Genomic DNA, 27,998 nt, shown 5'->3' with positions numbered 1-27,998 from the left:
CTAACGATGAGTAAAGTGTATGACTACCTTTATAGGGTCACCAAAAGAAGCAAAATATGAACATTTATTTAAGCGATTGGGAACATGTTCCTTAAACAAAGTACAACTCAAACCAGATTTGGATTAAAACAAGCGTTCTGCTTATACATGTTCATAAATCAGCCAAGACTGGAGGGGAATAACAACAAAATAAAGAATTTGCACAATCAATATCACAACATTGCATCCAGACAAACTGCATACAAAGCAGTAAGATGTGAAATGTATCTTTTTATAAATATCAAAATAGATCCTCTATGCAAAACAATCCTGACACAGTTTACATTTATTGCATAGAAATGTAGTGATGAAAAGAACAATGTTTCTCGTTTAAGTGCAATTTCCTATTAAAGTAGTTACTGACTGGAGTATTTCAGTATATCAAAACAGGTGCCACGGGAGTCATGAACCAAAGCACAAGTGAGTGAGCCATCCACACCAACTAGTGCTGTTTGCACAGCTTATACCCAACGGAGCTGCTGACCAAAAATAGGACCCGCTGACAAAAGTGTGGTGGATCACACATTCAAGCCACACTTGACACATTCCTCTATACATAGAGCTATAAAGTTATACTTTGGTAGATTCTGAACCAGTTTCTCTCTAAGCAGTCATCTGAAAAACAATCCTTTAAAAATGTGCACACCAACATATAGGCCTGCCAAACATTTCAAAATGTTAAAGGTACGTACAAACGATCACATTTCCAGTGCTCGTGGGGGTGTACATTTAAACAAACTTGTTTTACTGGTAAGTTTACTGTTTAAATGCTCTGTAATGTACATTTTTATTAGTCTTCACAAGAGACCTCAGTAGTCTGGTAAACCACTCATTAACTAACCCTTTAATAAAAATGGTAAGGATCTATTCCCTACACCTTAGCTTGGACTCGTTCATCTAAAACGCACAATCGTCCAGAACAAAAATACTACCAGTCACAATGAATCTTAAGGCAGGGATCTCAATGTTGGGAAGGCAGTGAGTATGCCGTTTTTCATTCAGACCACAACCCTTTCTCCATGTTAAGAGTGTTAGATTTGTTACTTTCATATGTATAGTTGAAGTCGGAAGTTTACATAAACTAGTTTTAATGACTCCAATTAAAGTGTTTCAACCACTCAACAAATTTCTTGTTAACAAACTATAGTTTTGGCAAGTCGGTTAGGACATCTACTTTGTGCATGACAAGTAATATTTCCAACAATTGTTTACAGACAGATTTCACTGTATCACAATTCCAGTGGGTCAGAAGTTTACATGCACTAAGATGACTGTGCCTTTAAACAGCTTGGAAAATTCCAGAAAATGATGGCATGGCTTTAGAAGCTTCTGATAGCCTAATTGACAACATTTGAGTTAATTGGAAGTGCACCTGTGGATGTATTCCAAAGCCTACCTTCAAACTCAGTGCCTCTTTGCTTGACATCATGGGAAAATCAAAAGAAATCAGCCAAGACCTCAGAAAATAAATTGTAGACCTCCACAAGTCTTGTTCATCCTTGGAGCAATTTCCAAACCCCTGAAGGTACCACATTCATCTGTACAAACAATAGTACGCAAGTATAAACACCATGGGACCACGCAGCTGTCATACCGCTCAGGAAGGAGACGCGTTCTGTCTCCTAGAGATGAACGTACTTTGATGCGAAATGTGCAAATCAATCCCAGAACAGCAGCAAAAGACCTTGTGAAGATGCTGGAGGAAACAGGTACAAAAGTATATATATCCACAGTAAAACAAGTCCTTTATCGACATAACCTGAAAGGCCACTCAGCAAGGAAGAAACCACTGCTACCAAACCGCTATAAATAAGCCAGACTGGTTTGCAACTGCACATGGGGACAAAGATCATACTATTTGGAGAAATGTCCTCTGGTCTGATGAAACAAAAATATAACTGTTGGGCCATAATGACCATTGTTATGTTTGGAGGAAAAAGGGGGATGCTTGCAAGCCGAAGAACACCATCCCAACCGTAGAGCACGGGGTGGCAGCATCATGTTGTGGGGGGGGCTTTGCTACAGGAGGGACTGGTGCACTTCACACAATAGATGGCATCATGAGGACAGAAAATTATGTGGATATATTAAAGTAACATCTTAAGACATCAGTCAGGAAGTTAAAGCTTGGTCGCAAATGGGTCTTCCAAATGGACAATGACCCCAAGCATACTTCCAAAGTTGTTGCAAAATAGCTTAAGGACAACAAGGTCAAGGTATTGACGTGGCCATCACAAAGCCCTGACCTCAATCCTATAGAACATTTGTGGGCAGAACTGAAAAGGCGTGCGCGAGCAAGGAGGCCTACAACCTTAGTTACACCAGCTCTGTCAGGAGGAATGTGCCAAAATTCACCCAACATATTGTGGGAAGCTTGTGAAAGGCTATCCAAAACATTTGACCCAAGTTAAACAATTTAAAGGCCATGCTGCCAAATACTAATTGAGTGTATGTAAACTTCTGACCAACTGGGAATGTGATGAAAGAAATAAAAGCTGAAATAAATAATTATCTGCTTTTAATCTGACATTTCACATTCTTAAAATGAAGTGGTGATCCTAACTCACCTAAGACAGGGAATTCTTACAAGGATTAAATGTCAGGAATTGTGAAAGACTGAGTTTAAATGTATTTGGCTAAGGTGTATGTAAACTCCTGACTTCAACTGTACATGTACTTCCATGCATTTCCCTATGGGGCAGAATATAATCACAATAAAACATCAAGGAGTAGGCAGTGATTTAAAACCAGCATACACACAAATAACATCAAGGAATTAGAAGAACCCTGGTTTAAGGACAACTTTAAGAAGAAAAAAAAGCACTTTTCAGTATATTAAATAAAAACAATCTTGAAAAAATAATCTATCTGCAAAGCATCGATAAAGATGAACTGAGGGTCTCTCTGAGGAGTGTCTCTCTCAAAGCGCCTTTTCTCCATGGCCTGTTTAGTCCTAGATGTCACACTTAAGATGGCAGTTCTGTGGAGGCGTGTATGGCCGTACATGGCACCAGTACGATGGGACTCAGATGGCCTCCGTTTGTGGCTGGGCTGAGGGTGACAGTGGAACAGGAGGTCTGTTGCTGCTGCTGCATGCCCTCCTGGTCCTCAGCCTCCATCTCCTCACACATAGACACCACGCCTCTACTGTCCTCCACTGGTCCTCCATTCTGGGCCTGCATGGGGTAGAAGTGTTTGTCCTTGTCCTCCACTGGGCTCCCTTGGCTGCTAGAGCAGTCCATAGCCTCTGCACTGTCACTGGGCATGGGAGAAGGAAGCCAGCTCTCATCTACTCTGTTCTCCTCCTCTTTCTTTACCTTTTCTTGACCTCCATGGTACGGCGGGATCTCTATCACAGCATATTTCCTGGCCCAGGCGCTGAGCACCTTCTGCCTGACCTCTTGGCCCAGCTGGGCCGGGTCACACTTGTAGACAGTGGCAGAGATGGGACAGGAGGTCGGGGGGCAGGAGCCATCTGAGAGGGCCAGCTGGGGGGAGGCGGGCAGAGAGCGGCACTGCCTGCCAGTGAACCAGGTCTCCTGCCACATGCCTGGGTGGACAGGGGCTCCAGAGTGGGTCTGGGTCCCAGAGGAAAACACGCTGTCCTGGAGAGAGTGCAAGTCGAACATCAGGGAGAACACGGACTTGCTTGGCAAGTCAAAGAACTTGATCTTGCCTCCGCACAGGTCCTCACGGGCATTGAAGGGGTTGATCTTGCGGGCCCCTGGCACAGCCCTGGGGCCTGGGTTGTAGTAAGGGTCATGGACATTGACCTTCCTGCCTGGCTTGCGGGAGAAGATGTCTGACTGGCTGCGGGAGAGCCAGATGTTGCGATGAGGACGTGGTGATTTGGGAGGGATCTTGTCGTCCTGCAGACCCAACGAGTTTAACCTCTTAATCCCCTGGACCTTTTCACCTGGACCTGGAGAGAGAGGGAGAGAGAAGCAACAGTCAAACATCTCTTCCTCACAACACATGGGATTGTTATGAAGTGTAAGTTACCAATGTAACCACCAGGGTGCAATATAAGCCAAGAACGACAGTACAGGCAAGAGAAACTAACAAGGCACAGTCAAATTTTTACATTGAAGTAAATTGCATAGGTGGAAACATTATGGGAAACATATGCAAATTGTTTATAAGATATAATGTAGAAATACTAAATTGGACTGGGAAGCCGAAGATACACAAACAGTGAAGAGGGAGTGACTGGCCGAGGAAGGAAAACTAGCTAAACAAAAGCAAAGTCCAGAACCGGTACTCCCATGAACCAAATTAGAAATTAAATAGAATCTGAGAAAAGACAAATGATTTACAACATACTCTCTGTGTGCATGGTGGTTCCCACTTAGAAACATTACTATAGCTTATTCTTTGTTTCACAAAATCGGGTGTTTGAGAAACACTTAAGAGCTTAGAAATGTACGTCATGTTAAATTGTAGTAAGGCAACTTGAACCTGCAAGCAAACACTATCATAACAGTAGAGGAAAGGACTGGGTAAAGTAAATTACTCTTTGGGACAGAGCTAGGAGGGAAAGGACAGCCCTGGCTTGCCACTGGACCTATTTAGAGTAGACCTGAGCTACATCCAAAATGGCAGCCTATTCCCTATATAGTGTGATCCCTGGTCAAAAGTAGTACACTATAAAGGGAAAGGGTGTAATTTGGGAGGCAACCCTAGGGGATACGCAACAGGCAGATTACAATGTGGAGCAGCTACTGGCAGCCTCACTGCTGCTTGGTTTACAGCTTCTTCCTGGTTCCAAGAAACTATTTGTCTGCACTGTGCAGTCTTGACACTGTGCAAGAAACTGGGTGTCAAGTGGTGCAGGACTGTAGATGAACACATTGCAGTCAGGGGGAGTTGCCACTATGAAAACCAATAATGTCAGGCAAATTTTTAATGTCTGTACAAGTGCATCTGCAATACTAGATCACAGACTTCAAAATCATGTGTAGTGGACATTGAAGGTAAAGTGGTAACTGAGGGGCATCTTTACACTGTTGTAACTGTTTTAGGGAGTTCATCTGGTGGTGATGTTTGTGGTTTTGATAATGCTAATGTTATGCTATCCTCATAAAATTCAACTCGAGAATGAATAAAACAGTCCCACTGCCTTGGAAGTCAGTCTTCTGAAGGGGCTGTAGATATGAGGTGATTGAGACATCACCTTTGGGGATGGTCTTCTTGTCATTTTCCCCACTGAGGGGGATCCTCTCTCGTCCAGACTCCTCTGCCTTCAACCGACACAGGATCTCCTCCAGCCTCTTGACGAGCTCCGGGAACGAGGGCCGCAGCTTGGGGTCCATCTGGAGAGAGGGGATAGAGTAGCCAGGTCAAACAAGATAAGGGGGTACTACTAAATCAGATTATGTTACTAGTTTTTTTTTCTCCATACAATCAAATACACATTTTGGAAGCAGTCGTGTGTTTTGGAATAATTAAGAGATTGAGGGCAGACTCACGTTGCAGCAGTTGAAGGCCAGCTGTAGGAAGTCATGAGGACAGTCTCCTACCATGTGCTGGAAGGCATGATAATCCAGGCCAAAGTTCTATCAGGGAGGGAGAGGAGAGAGGGAGTAGGGGGAGAGGTCAGACAGGAAATCCATACTTTGGGATGTTATCCATGTTCATCTATTTTTGGCATCTAACCCAACATATTGAAAGACCTGTGCTCTTCTAAACCACCCCCGGTGCCAACATCATGTCAACTAGACCAGACATGAGTGTAATGAGTGTTTGTCTTATGTAATGTCAGGATGTATCAAGGCGATAGAGGACAGAGGAAACGGAACAATCCTCACTTCAGTGCGAGGAAGGTAATCGGGGTCGGCCTGTATTCGGGCAATGATCTCACAGAGGACAATACCGTAGGAGAACACATCCGCCTGGAAACGGAAGAAAACAGAGAGACAGACATTCAAGGTGAGTTCTTAGCTTGGGGGGGGGGTTGTTGGAGACAAGTGGTCCGGTTTAGTTCAGGGTGAGGTCAAGGTTTAGAGTTCAGAAGTCAGGGACCTACCTTCTCATTGTAGGGTTCATCTCTCAGTACCTCGGGAGCCATCCAGAAGGGAGAGCCCACCACTGCCAGCTTCTCCCCCTCACCACTGCAGGCACAACACAAGTACAGCAAGAAAGACGTTAGACTGGAGGTTATGCATTTTGGGTGAGAGAATAATGCAATTAATTTTTATCACAACAATTAGCAGACAAACCAAACATTTGATGTTCCTTCTCCATGACTGTTTTGAGGAACAAGTCTATTCATGATCAGGTACAGTGCCTTGCAAAAAATTATCCAGACCCCTTTGGATTTCTTCACATTTAATTGTGTTACAATTGATTTAATTGTATTTTTTTTGACAACAATCCAGACAAAATATGTCAAAGTGGAAGAAAAAAAACTTTTTTTAAAGACTAATAAAAATGTAATAACTAAAATATAGTCGTTGCATAAGTATTCAGCTCCCTGAGTCCACACATGTTAGAGTCACCTTTGGCAGCCATTACAGCGAAGAGTCTTCTTGGGTAAGTCTCCAAGAGATTTGCACACCTTGATTGTGCAATATTTGCCTATTATTCTTTTCAGAACTCTTCAAGCTCTGTCATGATGTTGGGGATCATGCTTCGCCAGCAATTTTCAAGTCTTGGCTTGCCATAGTATTTCAAGCTGATTTAAGTCAATACCGTTACTTGGTCACTTAGGAACCGTCACAGTCTTCAGCTCCAGTGTAGATTTGGTCTTTGGTCGTAAGTTGTCCTGCTGAAAGGTGAATTCTTCTCCCAGTCTCTGGAATAAAGCAGACTGAAGCAGGTTTTCCTCTAGGATGTTGCCAGTGCTTAGCCCTATCCAGTTTATTTTAATCCTGAAAAACTCCCCAGCATTGTCCGATGTTAAGAATACCCATACCATGATGCAGCCACCACCATGCTTGAAAATAAGGAAGCAGTTACTCAGTGATGTGTTGATTTGCCCCAAACATAGGGCTTTGCATTTAAGCCAGAAAGTGTATTCCTTTGCCATGTGTTTTTGCATTATTACTTTAGTGCCTAGTTGCATACAAGATGCAGGTTTTGGAATATTTGTATTCTTCTTTTCACTATGTCATTATTGTGGAGTCACTACAATGTTGTTGATCCATTAGTTCTCTCTCATCACAGCCAATGAACTCTAGCCATTTTAAAAATCATCAAATGGCCTCACATGCCGAGTAGACCGGGCGTCCACGTGCATATTGATTTTGTCCAGCCACACCAGATGCAATCAGGACGCAAAGGTTCAAATATCAACATGAGCTCTGAACCACCTATATTCATTTGGGGACAGGTCGAAACATTCATGGCCATTTAGCCCGCTAGCTTGCTGTTGCTAGCTAATTTGTCCTAGGATAAACATTGGGTTGTTATTTTACCTGAAATGCACAAGGTCCTCTACTCTGACAATTAATCCACAGATAAAAGGGTAAAAGGGTAGTTTCTAGTAATATTTCCTCCTTCAGTCTTCTTCTTTGGATTTTATATGGAGGTTGGCAACCAACTTTCAGGTGCATTGCCACCTCAATGCAGACGAGCAGTTTGGATGAAATTATTGAATAACATGTATGTGTAAATACATTTTGCAATGCTCGTACAAGTAACGCGAGCTGTGTGGTCAGCATGTCATGGTAACATCCCTAAGCAGTTTCATTCCTGTACGGCAGCTAAGAATGATGACTACCTTTGAGCTGTCTAGGTGGTTTAATACATAATGCACAGCATAATTAGTAACTAGACCATTCTTAAAGAGAGTCAATGTCTGATTTGTTATTATTATCCATCTACCAATCACTGCCCTTCTTGATAAAGATTTTGAAATAATCTGGGTTTGAAATTCAATACTTGACTGAGGGACCTTACAGATGTATGCATGGGGAACAGAGGAAGAGGTAGTCATAATGATTTTTATGTCAACCCCTATTATTTCACACAGAGTGAGTCCAAGGGCCTGAATACTTGTAGAAAGGCTATATTGTAGTCGTTTAATTTTGTATTAATAAAATAAAAATCCTCCACTTTGACAGAGAATTGTGTATGTTGTTGAGTAACAATTGACAAACACATTTGAATCATCCGACTTTGTAACACAATAAAATGTGATGAAATCCAAGGGGTCTGAATACTTTTGCAAGGCATATGTACTAAGTCCTAGCCAGGAGAGAGCGGGGCCTTCTTAACCTGCTCTGGTATTATTAGCCGAGCGCTCCAGTTTATTCCTGACCTGAACAGTACTTCATGTTCCTTCCTAATCAAATGGCCCCCTTCTACTGGCACTTGTCCATCCCTTTACCTCCCAGTCCCACATTCATTTCGTACAGAGAGATTTAACTGGACTGACTCAAAGGAGCAAATCTGAAATAATAAATAAACACACACACACACACACACACACGTTGAAGTCGGATGTTTACATACACTTAGTTTGGAGTCATTAAAACTTGTTCTTCAACCACTCCACACATTTCTTGTTAACAAACTATAGTTTTGGCAAGTCGGTTAGGACATCTACCGTACTTTTTCCAACAATTGTTTACAGACAGATTATTTCACCGTATCACAATTCTAGTGGGTCAGAAGTTAACATACACTAAGTTGACTGCCTTTAAACAGCTTGGAGAATTCCAGAAAACGATGGCATGGCCTTAGAAGCTTTGAATAGGCTAATTGACAACATTCGAGTTAATTGGAGGTGTACCTGTGGATGTATTTCAAGGACTACCTTCAAACTCAGTGCCTCTTTGCTTGACATCATGGGAAAATCAAAAGAAATCAGCCAAGACCTCAGAAGGAAAAAAATATAGACCTAAACAAGTCTGGTTCATCCTTGGAGCAATTTCCAAATGCCTGAAGGTACCACGTTCATCTGTACAAACAATAGTACGCAAGTATAAACACCATGGGACCACGCAGCTGTCATACCGTTCAGGAAGGAGACGCGTTGTGTCTCCTAGAGATTAACGTACTTTGATGCGAAAAGTGAAAATGAATCCCAGAACAGCAGCAAAGGACCTTGTGAAGATGCTGGAGGAAACAGGTACAATATATATCCAGAGTTAAACGAGTCATATATCGACATAACCTGAAAGGCCGCTCAGCAAGGAAGAAGCCACTGCTCCAAAACCCCCATAAAAAAAGCCAGACTACGGTTTGCAACTGCACATGGGGACAAAGATCACACTTTTTTGGAGAAATGTCCTCTGGTCTGATTAAACAAAAATAGAACGGCTTGCCCATAATGACCATCGTTACGTTTGGAGGAAAAAGGGGGACGCTTGCAAGCCGAAGAATACCATCCCAACCGTGAAGCACATGGGTGGCAGCATCATGTTGTGGGGGTGCTTTGCTGCAGGAGGGACTGGTACACTTCACAAAATAGATGGCATCATAAGGACAATTATGTGGATATATTGAAGCAACATCTCAAGACATCAGTCAGGAAGTTAAAGCTTGGTTGCAAATGGGTCTTCCAAATGGACAATAACCCCAAGCATGCTTCCAAAGTTGTGGCAAAATGGCTAAAGGACAATAAAGGCAAGGTATTGGAGTGGCCATCACAAAGCCCTGAGAAAGGAGGCCTACAAACCTGACTCAGTTGCACCAGCTCTGTCAGGAGGAATGGGCCAAAATTCACCCAACTTATTGCGGGAAGATTGTGGAAGGCTACCCGAAACGTTTGACCCAAGTTAAACAATTTAAAGGCAATGCTACCTAATACTAATTGAGTGAATGTAAACTTCTGACCCACTGGGAATGTGATGAAAGAAATAAAAGCTGAAATAAAATAAACTTTCTCTCTACTATTATTCTGACATTTCACATTCTTAAAATAAATTGGTGATCCTAACTGACCTAAGACAGGGAATTCTTACTAGAATTAAAATGTCAAGAATTGTGAAAAACAGAGTTTAAATGTATTTGGCTTAGGTGTATGTAAACTCCTGACTTCAACCGTGTGTGTGATTATACAGTGCCTTGCGAAAGTATTCGGCACCCTTGAACTTTGCGACCTTTTGCCACATTTCAGGCTTCAATCATAAAGATATAAAACTGTATTTTTTTTGTGAAGAATCAACAACAAGTGGGACACAATCATGAAGTGGAATGACATTTATTGGATATTTCAGTTTTTGATTTGTTAAAAAAGTTTGAAATATCCAATAAATGTCGTTCCACTTCATGATTGTGTCCCATTTGTTGTTGATTCTTCACAAAAAAATACAGTTTTATATCTTTATGTTTGAAGCCTGAAATGTGGCAAAAGGTCGCAAAGTTCAAGGGGCCGAATACTTTCGCAAGGCACTGTGTGTGTATATGTGTGTATATGTATATATGTATATATGTATATATGTATATATGTATATATATATATATATATATAAATATATAAAACTTTGGGATTCAATTTGAGTCTTGATCATGTCATGATCATGTTTGATAAATAAGCGTTTCCGTGGAAATGACTTACTCTTGGTTGGGAATCTTCTCAGCAAGACCAAAGTCCCCTACCACTGCCGTGTAGACATTCTCCTCAGACTTGATCAGGCAGTTCTGAGGATAAACAGTGAGCATACATTCCATCATCAGCTTCCATCAAAGCCCACATGCACAAGCCGCCGATTTAGCCAGATAATGTTATTGTAAGATGTGTTTATGTACTCTGCAGAAAACCAGTTTCCAACTCCCAAGGTTTGAAGAACAGAAACTGAAGCGCGTGTTGCTGTATATGAAGGCTGACTCGATCGATGATTCTTATCTCGGTTGTAGAAAGGAGACACAGGTGCATCTGAAATTGCAACCTATTCCCTATATATTGCACCAGAAAAGTAGTGCACTATGTAGGGAATAGGTTGCCATTTTGGACACATCCATCCACAGTTAACAGCCACCCACTTTGGAGGTTAGGTCCCGGTGGAAAATGCCTTTGGAGTGCAGGTAGCCCAGGCCATTGGCGATCTCACAGGCCAGCTTGAGCCTGGCAGCCCAGCTCAGAGGCTTGTTGCTGTCCAACAGCTGCTCCAGGTTCCCACCGTTGATGTACTGCAGAAAGGTCGAGAGAGAAAACACAATGCTCCCATTATTAAAATTAGGCTTCCGTACAAAAGTACACATTACTAGTATGGCTTAAATGCACATTATCTTTAATTCAATTTCCATATATAGGCCTACTGTGTGTACCCTATATAAAAAGGTAGAGATAAGGTACTGCACTATAAGTCAAGTCATTGTTACAGCATCCTGTCGGTCATTTGGGGCTACTCTACACACCACTCCATTCCGAAAGACAGGTCAAAGAACTCAATTGAGTTACTCTGAGCGCTCTAAACATAGCATCAATCTAATGCCAGGCACATTTGGGGACAATGACAGTGACAGACACAGACGGGACTGTGTGCAGGGAAAGCAAAGTGAAGTGGGAATGTGCTAGAAAGTAGCTCTCTCTTTTACGTTGTGCATGTCAGCTTTCATCGTGACCGGCTTGGCTGTCCCATATACAGAACTACTATGGTGACAATTAATTACAGAGAGAAATGAAAGTGGACAAGAGTAACGAAGAGTGTAAGACAGACTGACTGACCTCATTTCTCTGGGCCTCCCCAGTGGTTCTAGACTGTTGTGTTTTAGTTCTTGGCAAACTGTCACAATGACTTCATTGATGGCTTAGGAAAGTTAACATAACTCAAAAGTGTCTGTGTTCACACAGCTGGAACTTGTCAATATGACAATATATGAACATAGCCTATACCGTTTAATGGGATTAGTGAGCAGAATTGGGTCCCAAAGTGAAGAGGTTACAACGTCACTCACTTTTGACCTGTGCTTCAGTCTACCTTTGTTCAGGTAGAATGTTTGAAGTCGGCCTGATAATAAGTCAACCTAGACAATATACTGTCCAGGTAGGCCTATAGTTTACCACAGGATATGCATGCGATACCAGTGAAACAAATTAACTTCAAGTGTGTTGGATATTCATGTCCATGGGTCTAAGCTTAGGCACTAAAAGCCCCCCATGCTGTAAGGCCCTCTCCACTACCTCCTCTGTCCCCCCCCCCCCGCCCTGCAGACCATTCCCAAACCAATCCCAGACGCAGGAGAGGATTACGTTGGCTTTACCTTAAATTCCTCTGTAGCCCCCCTGCATCTGTCGTCTGCATGCCTAATGCTCCACTAGGAGCCTCCCCTAAATGGGTGAAGCCCAGACAAATCTGGCTGCCAGTCGGTCAGTGTGGATATGATCCACTCCATGCATCCAGTAGGTTTATAGACGAGACTCTCCAGATCAGAGGAGTGAGCGAAGCAGCGTAGGCCAATGCTAGGCACACAGGGAGGCCTGTTTTAGGTTATAAGGCCACATCACCCCACCTCCACCCCAAACCTTGTCATCCAGAGAAGGGAGTGTGAAGCCATTGACACGTGATCACAGATCAGAGACAGCAGGAGTAGTGGACAATAGGAGGAGGGGGGCAAAACCCAGGAAGTTGAAATGTCTTAACATGGAGTAACAAATCTACACGGATGCTATTCTTAGAATTTCTCAACTGATATTGAGGAAACTTTCCTCAAACTAAATAAAATCCGGGGTACTATGGGGGGGGAAAAAGCTAAGAAAGATGGAAAGAAAATGGGTATTTCATTGTCTCGTGACCACTGCAAGCATCTTCAAATAATGTTGTAATCCCCAAGTGGGTCATGGATTACCCAGATTATAATGCTCCTAAATCGGTATTTGCCTAATGTGTAGCCTAGATCTATCAAGCAGTGGGAAAGCAGTGCGGAGGTTACTGTGCCAACCCAACGGGGCCAAGGAGCTTTATATACGGAGGAGTGATTGTATCTAAGCCTGTGGCTGCACAGCAGCTTGACTCTTCATTTCCTACCATGGAGGTCCGTCAGGCCCATCGCTAAATTCAGGATCCAGTCAGAGTAAACAGTACTGGTAGCTAGCAGCTAGTTCTTATAACACAGCAGTAGCTACAAAACATAACCACACGATGCAGTGTTTTCAGTATTCACAGCCTGTGGCTTTAGGCTGCTGACATCAAAGCCCAAGAGACTGGGGGTGGGGTGAGCAGAACCGATAAACTGCGAGAGTGGTATCACAGACGTTTCCCTCTCTCCCTCCCTCTTCATCTCCATGGATCCACATATTGGATAACTTCCTGCTATCGCTCACTTGACACGAGTGCTTGGGTGAATGTGATGTGGCAGACAGTCGTAAAGCTTTTTCCCTAACTAATCAACGCTAATCATTAGCAACAAGAGAGCATGGACACACACACGGGTTAAAAATAAGATGAGCTTGAAAACAAACCTTAGCCCTAATGGAACCCATCCCCTGGCTGCTCATTGAGAATATCAACACACACAGCTTTATTTGTGCACATGTAAACTGTTATTTTAGGCGAACACAAGGTTCTTTCAATTACAGGTCCCTATACTGTGTGATGTGTCAATGTTCACCTGAGAAAAACCCCTGGGCACACAGTCAAACACCTTTTCATTATATTCACACCGCTACCTTTTAGAGGGTTCTACTTGTCTGAGACTTACTCATGTAATATAACATCAAACTGACTGTCCTGCAACATGACTCAGAGGGGAATATGACAGTATTAGCTACATTAAAAGCAAAACACATCTCGGCCAATACTGATGCTAGTGAACCCATCACGTTTCTAGAATCACATTCCATTATCGAGTGGACAGAAAACTGAATAAGAAAACAGAGTGTCTCAACGTTCCAACCTGAAACGTGACAGCCAGCAACAGTCAGCCTACGCCGGAGATACCCATCTATAGGAGGCTCGAAGACACAAAGAAGAACAATGGTTCCTCTTACCTCAGTCAGAGCATGGAGCTGGCCTTCCTGAACACACACACCCATGAACCTAGAGGAAGACAAAACAAAGAAAATAAGACTAGTCATGTTTCCATGTAACTACCACAGTGATACATGTGGTGGAGACATATTTCCTGTTGTGCTTCTCTCACATTGCCAATTTCTTTTAGAATCTTGATCTATATTGACATGACTAAGCTATGGGGGTCCAGATAAAAAACATTTGAGTGGGCTGTGTATACATGTCTGTGTTTGCACAGGCAGCCCATTCCGAACTAATTGGTCTTTGGACCAATCAGGTCAGGTGTGATTGGGCAAAAGACCAATTAGTGGAAAAAATATCTGACTTGGGCTGCCTGTGTAAATGCAGCCTCGGTTGTACAAAATGTCAATCTAGCCGAAGGACAACAGTCCTTTTTAATTTTTTTTACCCCCTTTTCTCCCCAATTTCGTGGTATCCAATTATTAGTAGTTACTATCTTGTCTCATCGCTACAACTCCAGTACGGGCTTGGGAGAGACGAAGGTCGAAAGCCATGCGTCCTCCGAAACACAACCCAACCAAGCCGCACTGCTTCTTAACACAGGTGCATCCAACCCGTAAGTCAGCCGCACCAATGTGTCGGAGGAAACACTGTGCACCTGGTAACCTGGTTAGCGCGCACTGTGCCCGGCCCGCCACAGGAGTCGCTAGTGCGCGATGAGACAAGGATATCCCTACCAACCAAACCCTCCCTAACCAGGACGACGCTAGGCCAATTGTGCGTCGCCCCACGGACCTCCCGGTTGCGGCCGGCTGTGACAGAGCGCGAACCCAGAGTCTCTGGTGGCACAGCTACCAGAGACCACAACGCCACCCGGGAGGCCACAACATAGTCCTTTTGAGATAAAAATTACAATGCTCTTGGTGTGGAAATGGTTAAATATTTCTGCACTGGTGGGCTGCAAGACAAGACAAGAGGTGCAAACAAGAATGTCTTTTTCAGGGGGAAAACAAGGTTCACTCTCTTGAGCTGCATTCAATCTCATTTTCCTCTCTTTTCTTGAGATACTGATTACAAATCTAAACAGGCCGGAGTCACAGTCAAGTCTTTTTTTCCTCTAAATTACACAAATTGCCTGTATCAATATCCTAACACACGGGCCAGGCCGTATGCACAGCGAGTGTTGGAGCCGCTAGAGTTATGACCCAATAAACGTGAGACTTTGTGGGCTCTCGAAGGGCTCCTCAGACAAAGGCCCCCTCATGCTCGTCTGCCCACCCCCACAGAACTGGCTGCAACAAAGCTGTGATTGTGGCACAGCACTTACAGACACTCTCTCTTTCCCACCCACCACCTACAGCAGAATGTGAGCTCTGTAGAATATCATCCAGTACAGAGACACATCGCGTGTTCAGAATGGCAGGAATCACAGAGAAACTTGAACAACCTCCAGGATCATGCAAAGCCTCGACCAGCCTAATCCATGAGGTTATTAAATTCACAGATTAGAAATAGCTGGTCATACAATTATGTATCCTGAACACTATGTCCCATCATGATGGGTTTGGTCAAATATTTATGCCCATTTTACAGGCTCACAAAGCTATACGAAAATAAAACAGCCTTGGTGAGAAGAAAGTGAAAAAGGAAAGGGCGTACATGTCAATGAAATCCAAACTCAGGATGTCGTTCCAGAAAACCATTGTTAATAGATTTCTGACCTGCTTTCTGCGGAATCAGGGAGATCAAGGTCACCCAACTGATTCCATTAGAAAGGCAAATGTCATTTTGACAAATAGCTACAGAACCAAATCAAAAAAATGACTGATATTTCGTCACATTCTAAAAAAACTACATTTAAAAACGACAGATTAGGCTAGAAGTCCATAAGAAAATAAGACTACTTATGAATATGGCACCATAACTCAACTTCACTATCCCTGTATTTTACACAATTTTTTATATCCCCTTGAGATATAATTAATTCAACACCATTGCATAATATTGCAGAAGGAATTTTATGTTTCTTCAATGGACAGATCGATATACAAACTATACAAAATATTGATGATGGTGGTGTGCCGAAGAAAAATGATGCTGAATATAGTTAGTGGTAGACATCATTTTGTTTCCTGGAACTCACCGGAGGATATTGGGATGGGACAGTCTGTTCATCAGTTGGACCTCTCTCAGCATGTTGGCTCGATTACTGCTCAGTTTGTTCATCTTCAGAGCCATCACCTGGCCCGACACTCTGTGGCGCACCTGCAACAAACACAACAATCCGGTCATTTAGGCGATATCTAGGAGGTTACACTGAAAATATACACTTCTCTCTATAACCATACAGCTCCCTCATCAATATTCCCTTCTAATAAGGACACTACTCTCAAAACATGATCAATATTCCAAGATCATGGAGCATGACTTGCTCTAACATTTCATTCCAAATCCAGAAACCACAGCAATAGACCTGCTGACTCCCTATTTCTACTGTGAACGAGGTCAGTTACTAGCCTTCCTTGCAGCATTATCTCTGATGTGATCAAAGATAAGTGGCTGACTGTCATCCACAGTTGTGCACGAGAAGGAACAGTGAGCCGAGGCTAAGAAAATGTAGGCTATGCTTTGGTAGAGAATACATAGCCGAACACCTACAACAATACAGAACTCTCTGTATATCGCTAAGCTTAAGTCGGATTGATATGCTTTCTCAGAGGGCCATAACCACAGGAAGTTATGAATTAGGGTGAGAAAATGGTGAGCTTGATCTGCTACTGCTCACTTCCTCCAGCTGAAATATTAAGACATTGAAACCAACAGTCACTAAGAATATACTAAATCGCTCCACAGGTCAAAGTCTGCAGGTACAATAATAGATACGATGCATATAAATGGTTATATACTGTGCATGTTACATTTTTCCTAATCACTATGATCACTTTCCTACAGATATGAGTTGTATATCAACACTGTTGGAGAGGAGATAAAAGGAAGTTTGAGGTACAGAAAAAGGAAGCAGACCGATCTAGGCCTTATTTATGAAGCATTTGGATCAGTCTCTCCAGTGACAAATGCTTCTTTAGCCACTCTTGAAGTTCAAGTACAAAGAAGGAGCTAGCCTTCCTCTTCCCTGGAGTAGAGAAGCAGGCAGCAGATGGCCTCCTCTAGACCCTCCCCACTCACACTCTTTCCCCACCAGGAGAGAAAAGAGAAGAGTCTGGCTCAAACAAAGACCCATAGGCTGCTCCAGCAAGGCCCTGCACTTCCAATCTGTCTCTACAGCTAGTCAATACCTAGTCATGTTAACACGACACAGTCTAAGAAACAGATCATTCCATTGATTTCATGCATTTTCAAAGCAATGTAGATCTATTGTCCCTTTGCTTAGACAGATATGGAAACCTCATTACACAGTAAATATTTGGGTCCATTAAGTGAGACAACAAATCAAACTGACAAGCAACAAGGGTAAATATCATTGCACTCATAAAGCCCAAGTCATCACATGAGCCAGAACCATAGCATCTCGAGTGGAAAAGACTGGAAACAGCTAGGGATGCACAATATATCAGAATCGGACAATATTAGCTAAAAATGCCAACAGCGGTATCGGCCCAATGTCTAGTTTAACGGCGATGTGCAAAACCAATGTCAAAGCTGACGTGCATACCTATATAATGTAGGTACATGACGTAATGACTAGAGGTCGACCGATTAATTAGGGACGATTTCAAGTTTTCATAACAAATCGGAAATCGGTATTTTTGGACACCGATTTATTTAAAAAAATGTTTTTACACCTTTATTTAACTAAGCAAGTCAGTTAAGAACACATTCCTATTTTCAGTGACGGCCTAGGAACGGTTTTTACCTTGTCAGCTCAGGGATTCAATCTTGCAACCTTACGGTTAACTAGTCCAATGCTCTAACCACCTCATTACATTGCACTCCACTAGGAGCCTGCCTGTTACGCAAATGCAGTAAGAAGCCAAGTTACGTTGCTAGCTAGCATTAAACTTCTTATTAAAAAACAACAATCAATCATAATCACTAGTTAACTACACATGGTTGATGATATTACTAGTTTATCTAGCGTGTCCTGCGTTGCTGTGCGTATTCGCGAAAAAGGACTGTCGTTGCTCCAATGTGTACCTAACCATAAACATCAATGCCTTTCTTAAAATCAATACACAGAAGTATATATTTTTAAACCTGCATATTTAGCTAAAAGAAATCCAGGTTAGCAGGCAATATTAACCAGGTGAAATTGTGTCACTTCTCTTGCGTTCATTGCACGCAGTCAGGGTATATGCAACAGTTTGGGCCGCCTAATTTGCCAGAATTTTACGTAATTATGACATAACATTGAAGGTTGTGCAATGTAACAGGAATATTTAGACTTATGGATGCCACCCGTTAGATAAAATACGGAACGGTTCCGTATTTCACTGAAAGAATAAAACTATATTAAAGATCAAAGGCTCGTATTTCTGTGTGTTATGTTATAATTAAGTCTATGATTTGATAGAGCAGTCTGACTGAGCGATGGTAGGCAGCAGCAGGCCCGTACGCATTCATTCAAACAGCACTTTTGTGCGTTTGACAGCAGCTCTTCGCAATACTTGAAGCATTGCGCTGTTTATGACTTCAAGCCTATCAACTCCCGAGATTAGGCTGGTGTAACTGATGTGAAATGGCTAGCTAGTTAGCAGGGTGCGCGCTAATAGCATTTCAAACGTCACTCGCTCTGAGACTTGGAGTGGTTGTTCCCCTTGCTCTGCATGGGTAATGCTGCTTCGAGGATGGCTGTTGTCGATGTGTTCCTGGAAGCTATACTGTTACACTGGCAATACTAAAGTGCCTATAAGAACATCCAATAGTCAAAGGTATATGAAATACAAATGGTATATAAAGATAGGAATAAGAAATAGGAATAAGAAATATTCCTATAATTCCTATAATAACTACAACCTAAAACTTCTTACCTGGGAATATTGAAGACTCATGTTAAAAGGAACCCCCAGCTTTCATATGTTCTCAAGTTCTGAGCAAGGAATTTTAAACGTTAGCTTTTTTGCATGGCACATATTGCACTTTTACTTTCTTCTCCAACACTTTGTTTTTGCATTATTTAAACCAAATTGAACGTTTCATTATTTATTTGAGGCTAAATTGATTTTATTGATGTATTATATTAAGTTAAAATAAGTGTTCATTCAGTGTTGTTGTAATTGTCATCATTACAAATATATATATATACACACACATTTTATTTTTATAAAAATCGGCCGATTAACCGGTAGCAGCTTTTTTTTGTGGTCCTCCAATAATCGGTATCGGTCGACCTCTAGTAATGACACCATGTAAAATTTTGCGCTGTACGTGCAACACAGCAATCCTAACCTAGCCCACAATGTCCGTTGTGTGGATCGAGCAGTCAACAAGTCAAACAGTCATTGAAAGAGTAAGAACATTTCAGCAAGACAACTCAAAGGCGAAATCCATTAACGCCAAGATAATGAAATTCATTGCCCTTGACAATCAACCGTTCTCTGTCGTGGTCGAGCACCGGTACACAATACCAAGTGCGTTATTTTTCAGATGTTGCCCTACCGGAGTTACACAGTAATAGCGTCACTGCTATTAGCTTCACAACTGACATTTGGCATGCAGAGTCTAACAGTAGTGGGTCGTCGAGGATTTCGTACTGGGGAAAGTCATATTGTATGCTCATGAATGTGCTGGTTGTCATACCACTGCTGCCATTTCAATGCCATTTGAGAACATGTTTGACACTTGGAAACATGAACACACTAGCTCGCTCCATTTGAACAACTGACTCGAGAAATAAGCTCATCAACTGTGCCTGCAGCAGACGTGATACCCTCGGTCATGGCACTGAAACGCCTGTTCAACAAAACTGCCGACACAGGCTGTGAACAAGCCATTCGGTGGCATTCTCTCTTTACTGGGTTGCCACCATGCTCGATGCTATGTAAAAGGACCGCTACGTCGATACAGACAAGAAACAGGGTTTACATGAAATGTTACATACACAGCTGCACAAGATACACAGTGAAAGTGCGCACCGAGGAAGAGAGGCCATGGACAGAGAAAGCTGAAATTTCAATGCTTTACATGTATGATGAAATCCTGGTTGAGAATGAAGTGACTGAACAAATTATCAACGAAACAGCACAGCAAGTAAGTGACAGAAATAGGTTTTTATTATGTTTTACTGTTAATGGGGACATACGTAAATGCCAACAAAATAACATTTGGTCAGTGTGGTGTGTGTGTGTGTATATTGTGTAACCTTTAACTAGGCAAGTCAGTTAAGAACAAATTCTTATTTACAATGACGGCCTACCCCGGCCAACGCTGGGCCAATTGTTCACCGCCTTATGTGACTCCCAATCATGGCTGGATGTGATACAGCCTGGATTAGAACCAGGGACTGTAGTCACACCTCTTGCACTGAGATGCAGTGCCTTAAACCGCGATGTCCATGTGTGTGTGTGTGTTAACTATACTAGAATGCTTAAAAGGCCGGTAAAATAATCGGTATCATTTTTTTGGGCAAGGAAAATATCAGATATCGGTATCGGCCAAAAAAGTAATATCGGTGCATCACTAGAAACAGATGATGCTATAACATTATAATGGCCCCAAGGATCAAACAGCGTTTATAACGCGGGTGAGCGTTCAGGTTAATAGGGGAAGAAATGTATTTAGCATTTGTTCAACAAGAGGAATACATGTGGTGCAGCACCCCCCAATCATGTTGAAGTTGGATGGGCATTCCCTCCCTAAAATACATGGTGTAATTACTTCCCCTCAGACAGCCTGGGGCAGGAGCCTACACGCTGCCCTTCCCCCCACCAAGTCAGTGATTGGTACTGTGTGAGTGGTGTGCATTAACCCATTGAATTCAATGAGCAGTGAATGAGCGGTCCCATGGCAGACTGCTGTGACCATGCTCGGAGGCAGGCAATAGCCTACACTGTGCCGCATGGCTCCAGACCTAGCAACACCTTCACTTCTTTCAATTGAACTGAGGTTATCATTTACTATTAGATATGTAAACTGCCCAGCATTCTATTTCTGTTCCATCTGGGGTCATCTTTGGGGCGGCAGGGTAGCCTAGTGGTTAGAGCGTTGGACTAGTAACCGGAAGGTTGCAAGTTCAAATCCCCGAGCTGACAAGGTACAAATCTGTCGTTCTGCCCCTGAACAGGCAGTTAACCCACTGTTCCTAGGCCGTCATTGAAAATAAGAATTTGTTCTTAACTGACTTGCCTAGTAAAATAAAGGTAAAATAAAATAAAAAATGGCTAAGATGCAAGATGGGACATGGGTGGGTGCTGACATTATTGTGGTACTTGTGCAATCAAAAACAGAATACTCTGATTTCAGTAGGTAGGGCTGAATTCTATAGTCTACAACTAATTGCATTGAAAATAAAAATGCAAATAGGCTTAACTTCCAAGATCGCTGAGGGTGGAGGAAATGAAAACAGGAGTTACAACAAAAGTTAATGTAGGCAGTTTACTGATGTTTTGAGGTCAGGTTAAGGATTTGACCTATCAGATGTCAACAGCCATCTCTGTGCGAGTACCAACTCTGTCAGGTTGGGTTAGTGTAATTTACGATACAGCACTTACCCGAGCGCCATTGTAGCCTAACTACCAGTCCCATCACTAAATCTCTTCAGAGGGAGCTCTCTGAGGTGTAACCACATCGACATGGAAATATAGAAGGGCTTTTCGCTCGTCCCAAATCAGTCCATTGTGAGAGAACCGATCAATGAAATAGGGAGAGGCCACATGAGTATCTGCATGCTCTAAGGGCCTGTCTGACCTCAATATGGGCCGGTCCATAACCTAACATCTCTGGGTGGTTTGGAGGGAGGTGCAGGGTTTTCCTACTCTGTTCAGAAGTCAATGTATTAGCTAACTGTATTGCGGACCACTGACATATTTAATTATAGAATGAGGGCTGAACTCAGTGTATGAGATCATAGGTTTCTAAGTAATCCGGTGTGTGTCCTTATTGTCACACACCGGATAGGTGGAGTGAAATGACACACCATTGCTTTACAGTAGGGATAAGCAACTTTGCAGGGGGTGGGGTCACAAAAAAATCATAACTTATCATGAGGAGCTACAATGTCTCACGGGACTGAGTACCCACATCCATACCCACACATGCAGTCAGAGCCAGCCCTAGCCTTTTGGGGGCCCTAAGGGAAATGTTGTTGCAAGGTTTTAGAGTTGATTTCCTGCAATTCTACAAAATTTTCCAATGGGGCAGAGAGAAATGTTTGCAGTTAATATGATATCTGAGAGAGAGTGACTAACAAAATCAATTCCCCCCCCCGGGCAATAATTCGACCGTGATTATGACCATGACTACAAGTTTAGATGGCTAGCTAGACTAAATAACCAATCGATTTTTTGTTGTTGTTGCTGCTGACATGGGCTAAGTGACTGACAAAAACTGCTAATGTACAACCAAATCTCAAAATGTCAGCCCAATTATTTTTCCACAAATTAAAATTTTTGACCAAACACATCGATCTTCTAACCAATCATGGTTAAAAGGCCAATAAGTGAAAAAATACATATAAAAATGTGTCTGCCTGTAGAAACACATTTTTTAGGTACATGATGCAATTTAGGACATGTATATCTCACAGGGTTAAGCTTAGATTAATTTAAAGTAGGGATGCCAATAATCTGAGATTTGTTTTGGTACAAAATCTCTTTCTCTGAGCAATCGTATTCATATAAAATAATTTCCCTTTTTTTTAGCATACAAGATAGCTTGGTATTTGTGTTCTTTATTTTTATTTTATTTTTTTATCCGTTATTTTACCAGTTATTTTTTTTATAGTCTGTTTTTATCATTTTTATCAAGGGTACCAATAACTTGAGGTGACTGTGTGTTGATATGAATTAATTACAACACCTACCAGGCATAAACCTCTTGCATTTCAGGTCAAGCATAACAAACTCACCCTGTAGACCTCTGAGAAGAAGCCAGAGCCGATCCACTCGCAAATGAAGTCATCAAGGCGCGTCAGGCAGGAGAAGGCACTGATGAGGGCACGGTAGGATGAGGGGCACACTCTTCCCACCTGAGACGGGGCCCATTCCCCTCCTCCTCCACCATCCAGGTCATCGAGCCGGTCAGGCCTCATGGAGGGGAAGCCGGCGATGGAGTTGCGCTTGTTCCGATCCATCATTGCCTCTTCACTGTGAACTCTGTGGAGGACTCAATGAAAGTTTCACATTTTCGACAACTCCTTTGCAACCCTTTACAGCCCTAAGGGGAAAGAAACACAAAAATCCTATCTCAACAGGCAGACTGAGGAAATGGTGTGTTTGGGTGGTTTACAGGCTGCAGAAGACCAGCCAGAAAACACAAAAAGATGACAATTTTCAGCTGTTATCCGTAGCATCTGTTTATCTGTAGCATCTGTATGGAAAAAAATGGTGATGCAAGTACCCCTGAAGTATTGTAACTCATAAGTGTGTTTGGTGTGATCTTATACGCATGTCGTTCATTTAAGATGGAATATGTCGTGTTGCCATGAGGGGCATAATGAGCCTAATCTATTTAACACATTCCTCTAACATTTCCTAATTTTTTTCCCTCAACAAGACAAAAAGCAAGACAAAAAATAAAGACAAAAGCATTACTTTAGATAAGGTCAATCTTCTTAGACACACACGGCAGGGCTCCAACCCCACCACTCTCAACAAGTTCACAAATAATGGCTCTAATAGGGATTGGTTGTCCAATTATATGAGATTAAGCCAAGATAAAGCTAAAGTACAAGACTGGGATCCAAAACAAACCAGGGAGCCATGAACAGGAATAAAAGGAGACATAAGAACCCCATAGTAATGATCATAGGAAGCAGCCCTTTGATTTATATTATTCAGGACCCCTGATTTTACCAGCATGCACAGGTCTACTGAGTTTACTCAAAGGGCTGGTTGTCCTCCCCTTTTCTTGAGTTAGTGACTTCACTAGAGAGAATCTATTAAACTCTGGGAAAATAATTATATTTAATTCAGCCTCTTGTGAGATTCCCATCCCCCATCCAATCCCAAACTCAAACAACTGAAATCAAATCGTCCAGTTCAGGGATCTTTTTGCTGCTTGAGCCGTATCCTTAAAAAGGATGTTATCCTCCTCTACTACTAAAAGCATCTTTGCCAATTAGCATTTGTATGATAATGATAAAACACCCACTGCCAAGAATGAGTAAAATAGCCCCTTGAAACAAATCAGCTTTTCAGAAGCAGAATGAATGTAGAACATATGAGTTAGTTCTTCCATTTCAATTGCTGCTAGGCCTTGTCTGGGTAAAAAAAAAGAAGAAGATACATTTCCCTTCATTCAAAGCAGAAACAATATAAATAACGGATGTCATTTCAAACCTTCCACAGCCACATTGTGGCTACTGTATACAGGCAAAAAGGGATTTCTCCAGTCTAAACATTAACTTCCCTCCCTAGCATCTCAGCAGTAGCTACACCTCATAACTGGTGAAAAACAGTAAGGCCAGTGTGGACATAATGCATGCTTCCAAAGTGATACACCGCAGACTCAACTATAAAAAGGGACTCCGCAAGGAAAAGTGGAGGTATTTTAACAGAGGGCTGGGCCACTAATAATTTTTTTTTAAACAGACGGGACATCCCTGTGGTCCCCTGAGGCAATGTTTTTTTAACCTATACAGCTGTGTAAATGGGCTACAATAAAAGGTGTATATTGTAAATCATCCTAACAGGAGGGTCAGCTGGTTATGAGGAAGTGCAAGATTGATAATCCCCATTAAAAAAGGGATGAGTGGGTGAGGGTAGAAAACAGAAAGCATTATGTATAGGCCTATAAATGATAATATTGTTAGGTTTCTGTTGTGAAATAGCTAGTCAACGAATTGCATTCACCACATACGAGTTATTCTTAGTTTCAATATCTGAGCCTTATCTGTTGTAAATGGTGCGTATCAGGGATGGCAACAGCATACCTGACATTCCTGAGATTTTAAATAATGACCGAGTCTTGTTCATAGGAGAGGGCCCAATTTCTCCTGATCTGGAATCATCAACCTATAACCTAGCAACGAATATATCTTGAGCTTGGATACAATATGCTGACCAAATGATTGTCTAGTTAGTTACTAAATGGTCACATTACTGTTAGTTAATTTGAATGGCTGGCTTCGTTAACTAACGAGCTTGCTAAATTAGCTAGCAACCTCGCATGCTGGCAGCAATGGCAGAGTTATCAAGAGTTCTTACCTTGTCGTGTGTCATTAAAACGATGAGATGATGGACTCTTCAACAACTTGATGAAACAGGCCAAACTTAGTTCCATCTCACTGCAATAATAACTTGCAGGCTATTTGATATACTCCCCATGAACGAGCTGGTAGAGTAACGTTATCTAGCCGGCTAACTTTATTGTGGTTAGTTGGCTAGCTCGCTGGTGTAGCTAGATACCGTTAGCTAGTTTAGTTTGTCAACAGTCCAAGACGAGATGCTAACTAACGTTAGCCACTCCAGTTCGCTAACAAACTAGAAGTTATGTAGCCAACGCCGAAGTAACTCCAGCTAACTACACGAAGTATCGCTGACCTCAAACCGTAAACTCACAGTCCCCCTTATGTGGCATTTTGTTTTCTCATTAGTAAGACACAATTGCCGTCTGCCGTGGTTAGATATTTCAACTGTTTGACAGCTCTGCTGCGCAGTGTTGTCTGACTCCTTCAACACTCCCACTGACCTGCCCTCCTACGCCTTTTCACGTCCAGATTGACAGCTGAAGCTTCCATTCACCGACGAGCCAGTGACACCGTTTTACTTTATGATGGGGTGTAATGTACAGTATTTTATTATCTACTGTGTTAGCTCGAATATTGATAGTAGTGTGAAAGTATATCAGCATTTTACCAGCTGTGAATACTAATTTACCTCTACTATGCATCGACTCTAGTCTACAGTTATTTCACATGTCACTCTACTACCAATCACATAATTTGGTACATCGATGTTGTTCCAATTAAATAAAGCAATAACATAATCAATTGTTATTCCACAGATTGCGTAATGTTGTCAAATAATTCCCATGTTATTCTGAGTGAAATATTAGACTAGTTTTTCTACAGAAGCTTGACAACTCTAATATGGGCATTGTCCGCCATCTCACGGAGGAACATGGAACTGAATGTTTCGAGAAGGAAACGCGAACCAATGAACGGACTGCAACCCGTTGACTTACTTAGCGATTGGCGGCGAGTAAACCTGTCAACACGTTAAATTCCAGCTAACACATGTGGCAAATGAATCGTATAGCAAAACTGAAAGAGAGATTATAACCGGCTACAAAATGGCAAATGATGGCGTGGACTACACCATTGTGTTTCCAGATGCATTGGTCTCGGGTGAGCAATTTGTTATCGATAGCCTTGCTAGGCTAGCTAGCTAGCTAACGACACGCAAAGTTATCTGTCACCTGAGTGTCACCCAGAGCCATGGCATGAGCTATTTAGTCAACGTTGGCTCTGGCAGGTTTGTCCATAATTCAGTGACAGCTGGATTGGACAAACTCAAAGGCTGCTTGCTAACGTTAGCTAGCTAAATTAGTTGTCTTGGTTAGGTAGCTAGCTAATTTACTAATCAGAACTTTTTTTTCTCTCTCCTTTCAGATACACTGGCAGGGAACAAAATAACCAGTTGTCATACTGCTGGGATGGGCTGGATGCAGAGACAAACATCTTGCCAAGTACAGGTCAATTTATAACGAACATGTTGGAACTATTGTGGTGGTTAATGAATCCTGTCATTTCAATAAATTATTAATCTACTTCATTATTAATGTGTGACTTACCTTTTCCCCCTTTTTGTTCCAGGGTTGTGTCACTATTTGCTACACAGCGGCCTTGAAGACAGTATTCTTCTCTGAATCTTTTGGCTACAAGGAGCTGAGGAACACTGCCCTCAAACTGCTTGAGATACTCTATGATTACGAGGTGGAAAACAGTCCCATATGTTTCCATGTGTTCAGCAACGGAGGATTCATGCTTTACCGTTACATTGTTGAGCTCTTACACAGTCATAAACAGTTCAGCACCCTCTGTAGAGTTGGGGCTGTGGTGGACAGTGCCCCAGGCACTCGGAATGTGAGGGGGGCATTACGGGCTCTTACAGCCACTCTGTGACCCAAACTCAATGTGATGTTGATGTATGTTCTCTTGGCACTGTTTGCTGTAACAGTTTTCCTGCCTAGGGTGGTTCTATACCCTGTGACCAAGTACATCCACAAGAACCACTACGATGCCATCTGGGAGAGCCCTCCTACCTGGCCACAGCTGTACCTGTACTCCAGAGCTGATCGAGTGATTTCGGTACAGTGATGTTGACCTCATGGTCAAAACCCCTGCCCATGTGAGCCACTTCTGTGACTTTCCAGAGGAGTACTCCAAGCGATGCCTGGCTTTCCTGACCAACTGCATGAAGGATTCAGAAGGGACCCACCAAAAACACGATACTTGATCCAGCATTGAAAGCACACTACTGTAGCATATCTCATAAGTCTATGGCACTTCTGTTGTGATTATACTGTAATGTTACACATGTACACTACTGTTCAAAAGTTTGGGGTCACTTAGAAATGTCCTTGTTTTTGAAAGAAAATACAATTTTGGGGGGGGTCATTAAAATAACATAAAATTGATCTGAAACACAATGTAGACATTGTTACTGTTGTAAATTATTATTGTAGCTGGAAAAGGCAAATATTTTATAGAATATATACTGTTGAAGTTTACATAAACTTAGGTTGGAGTCATTAAAACTTGTTTTTTTTAACCGCTCCACAAATTTCTTGTTAACAAACTATAGTTTTAGCAAGTCGGTTAGGACATCTACTTTGTGCATGACACAAGTAATTTTTCCAACAATTGTTTACATACAGATTATTTAACTTATAATAATTCACTGTATCCCAATTCCAGTGGGTCAGATGTTTACATACACTAAGTTGACTGCCTTTAAATAGCTTGGAGAATTCCAGAAAATT

The 27,998-nt window shown here is 42.1% G+C and overlaps 1 protein-coding gene and 1 pseudogene across 2 annotated transcripts; one reads left to right on the top strand and one right to left on the bottom strand.

The window, feature by feature from the left end:
• Positions 1-50: 50 nt before the first annotated feature.
• LOC135558707 (dual specificity testis-specific protein kinase 2-like) lies at positions 51-25,692 on the bottom strand. 2 transcript variants are annotated; one of them, XM_064992762.1, is made up of 11 exons: positions 25,220-25,692; positions 22,921-23,228; positions 16,042-16,163; positions 13,916-13,964; positions 10,969-11,115; positions 10,544-10,626; positions 6,065-6,149; positions 5,847-5,930; positions 5,508-5,594; positions 5,213-5,351; positions 51-3,961 (listed from the first exon to the last, which is right to left on the bottom strand). In XM_064992762.1, the coding sequence occupies exons 2-11, from the start codon at positions 23,146-23,148 to the stop codon at positions 3,006-3,008; spliced, it is 1,980 nt and encodes a 659-aa protein (XP_064848834.1). In that variant the 5' UTR covers positions 23,149-23,228; positions 25,220-25,692; the 3' UTR covers positions 51-3,005. The 2 variants fall into 2 exon arrangements, with proteins under 2 accessions (XP_064848834.1, XP_064848835.1); XM_064992763.1 differs by having other exon boundaries at positions 22,921-23,167.
• Positions 25,693-26,178: 486 nt separating this feature from the next.
• Positions 26,179-27,758, top strand: LOC135558177 (transmembrane protein 53-like; annotated as a pseudogene).
• The last annotated feature ends 240 nt before the right edge of the window (positions 27,759-27,998 follow it).

The sequence above is a fragment of the Oncorhynchus masou genome, chromosome 17, assembly GCF_036934945.1.
Source record: "Oncorhynchus masou masou isolate Uvic2021 chromosome 17, UVic_Omas_1.1, whole genome shotgun sequence".
In the NCBI taxonomy this organism is placed as follows: Eukaryota; Metazoa; Chordata; class Actinopteri; order Salmoniformes; family Salmonidae; genus Oncorhynchus; species Oncorhynchus masou.
Note: the sequence above shows the minus strand (reverse complement) of the source record. Positions and strands in the feature narration are given on the sequence as shown.

Bases quoted from the DNA above. Each gene is read 5' to 3' on its own strand.
- LOC135558707 (XM_064992762.1), bottom strand. From the start codon at position 23,148: ATGATGGATCGGAACAAGCGCAACTCCATCGCCGGCTTCCCCTCCATG. The intron at 6,150-10,543 runs GTAAGTCATTTC...TTGTGCCTGCAG, and splicing joins GAGAAGATTCCCAACCAAGA to TGGTGAGGGGGAGAAGCTGG. The intron at 5,931-6,064 runs GTAGGTCCCTGA...TTCCGTTTCCAG, and splicing joins ATGAACCCTACAATGAGAAG to GCGGATGTGTTCTCCTACGG.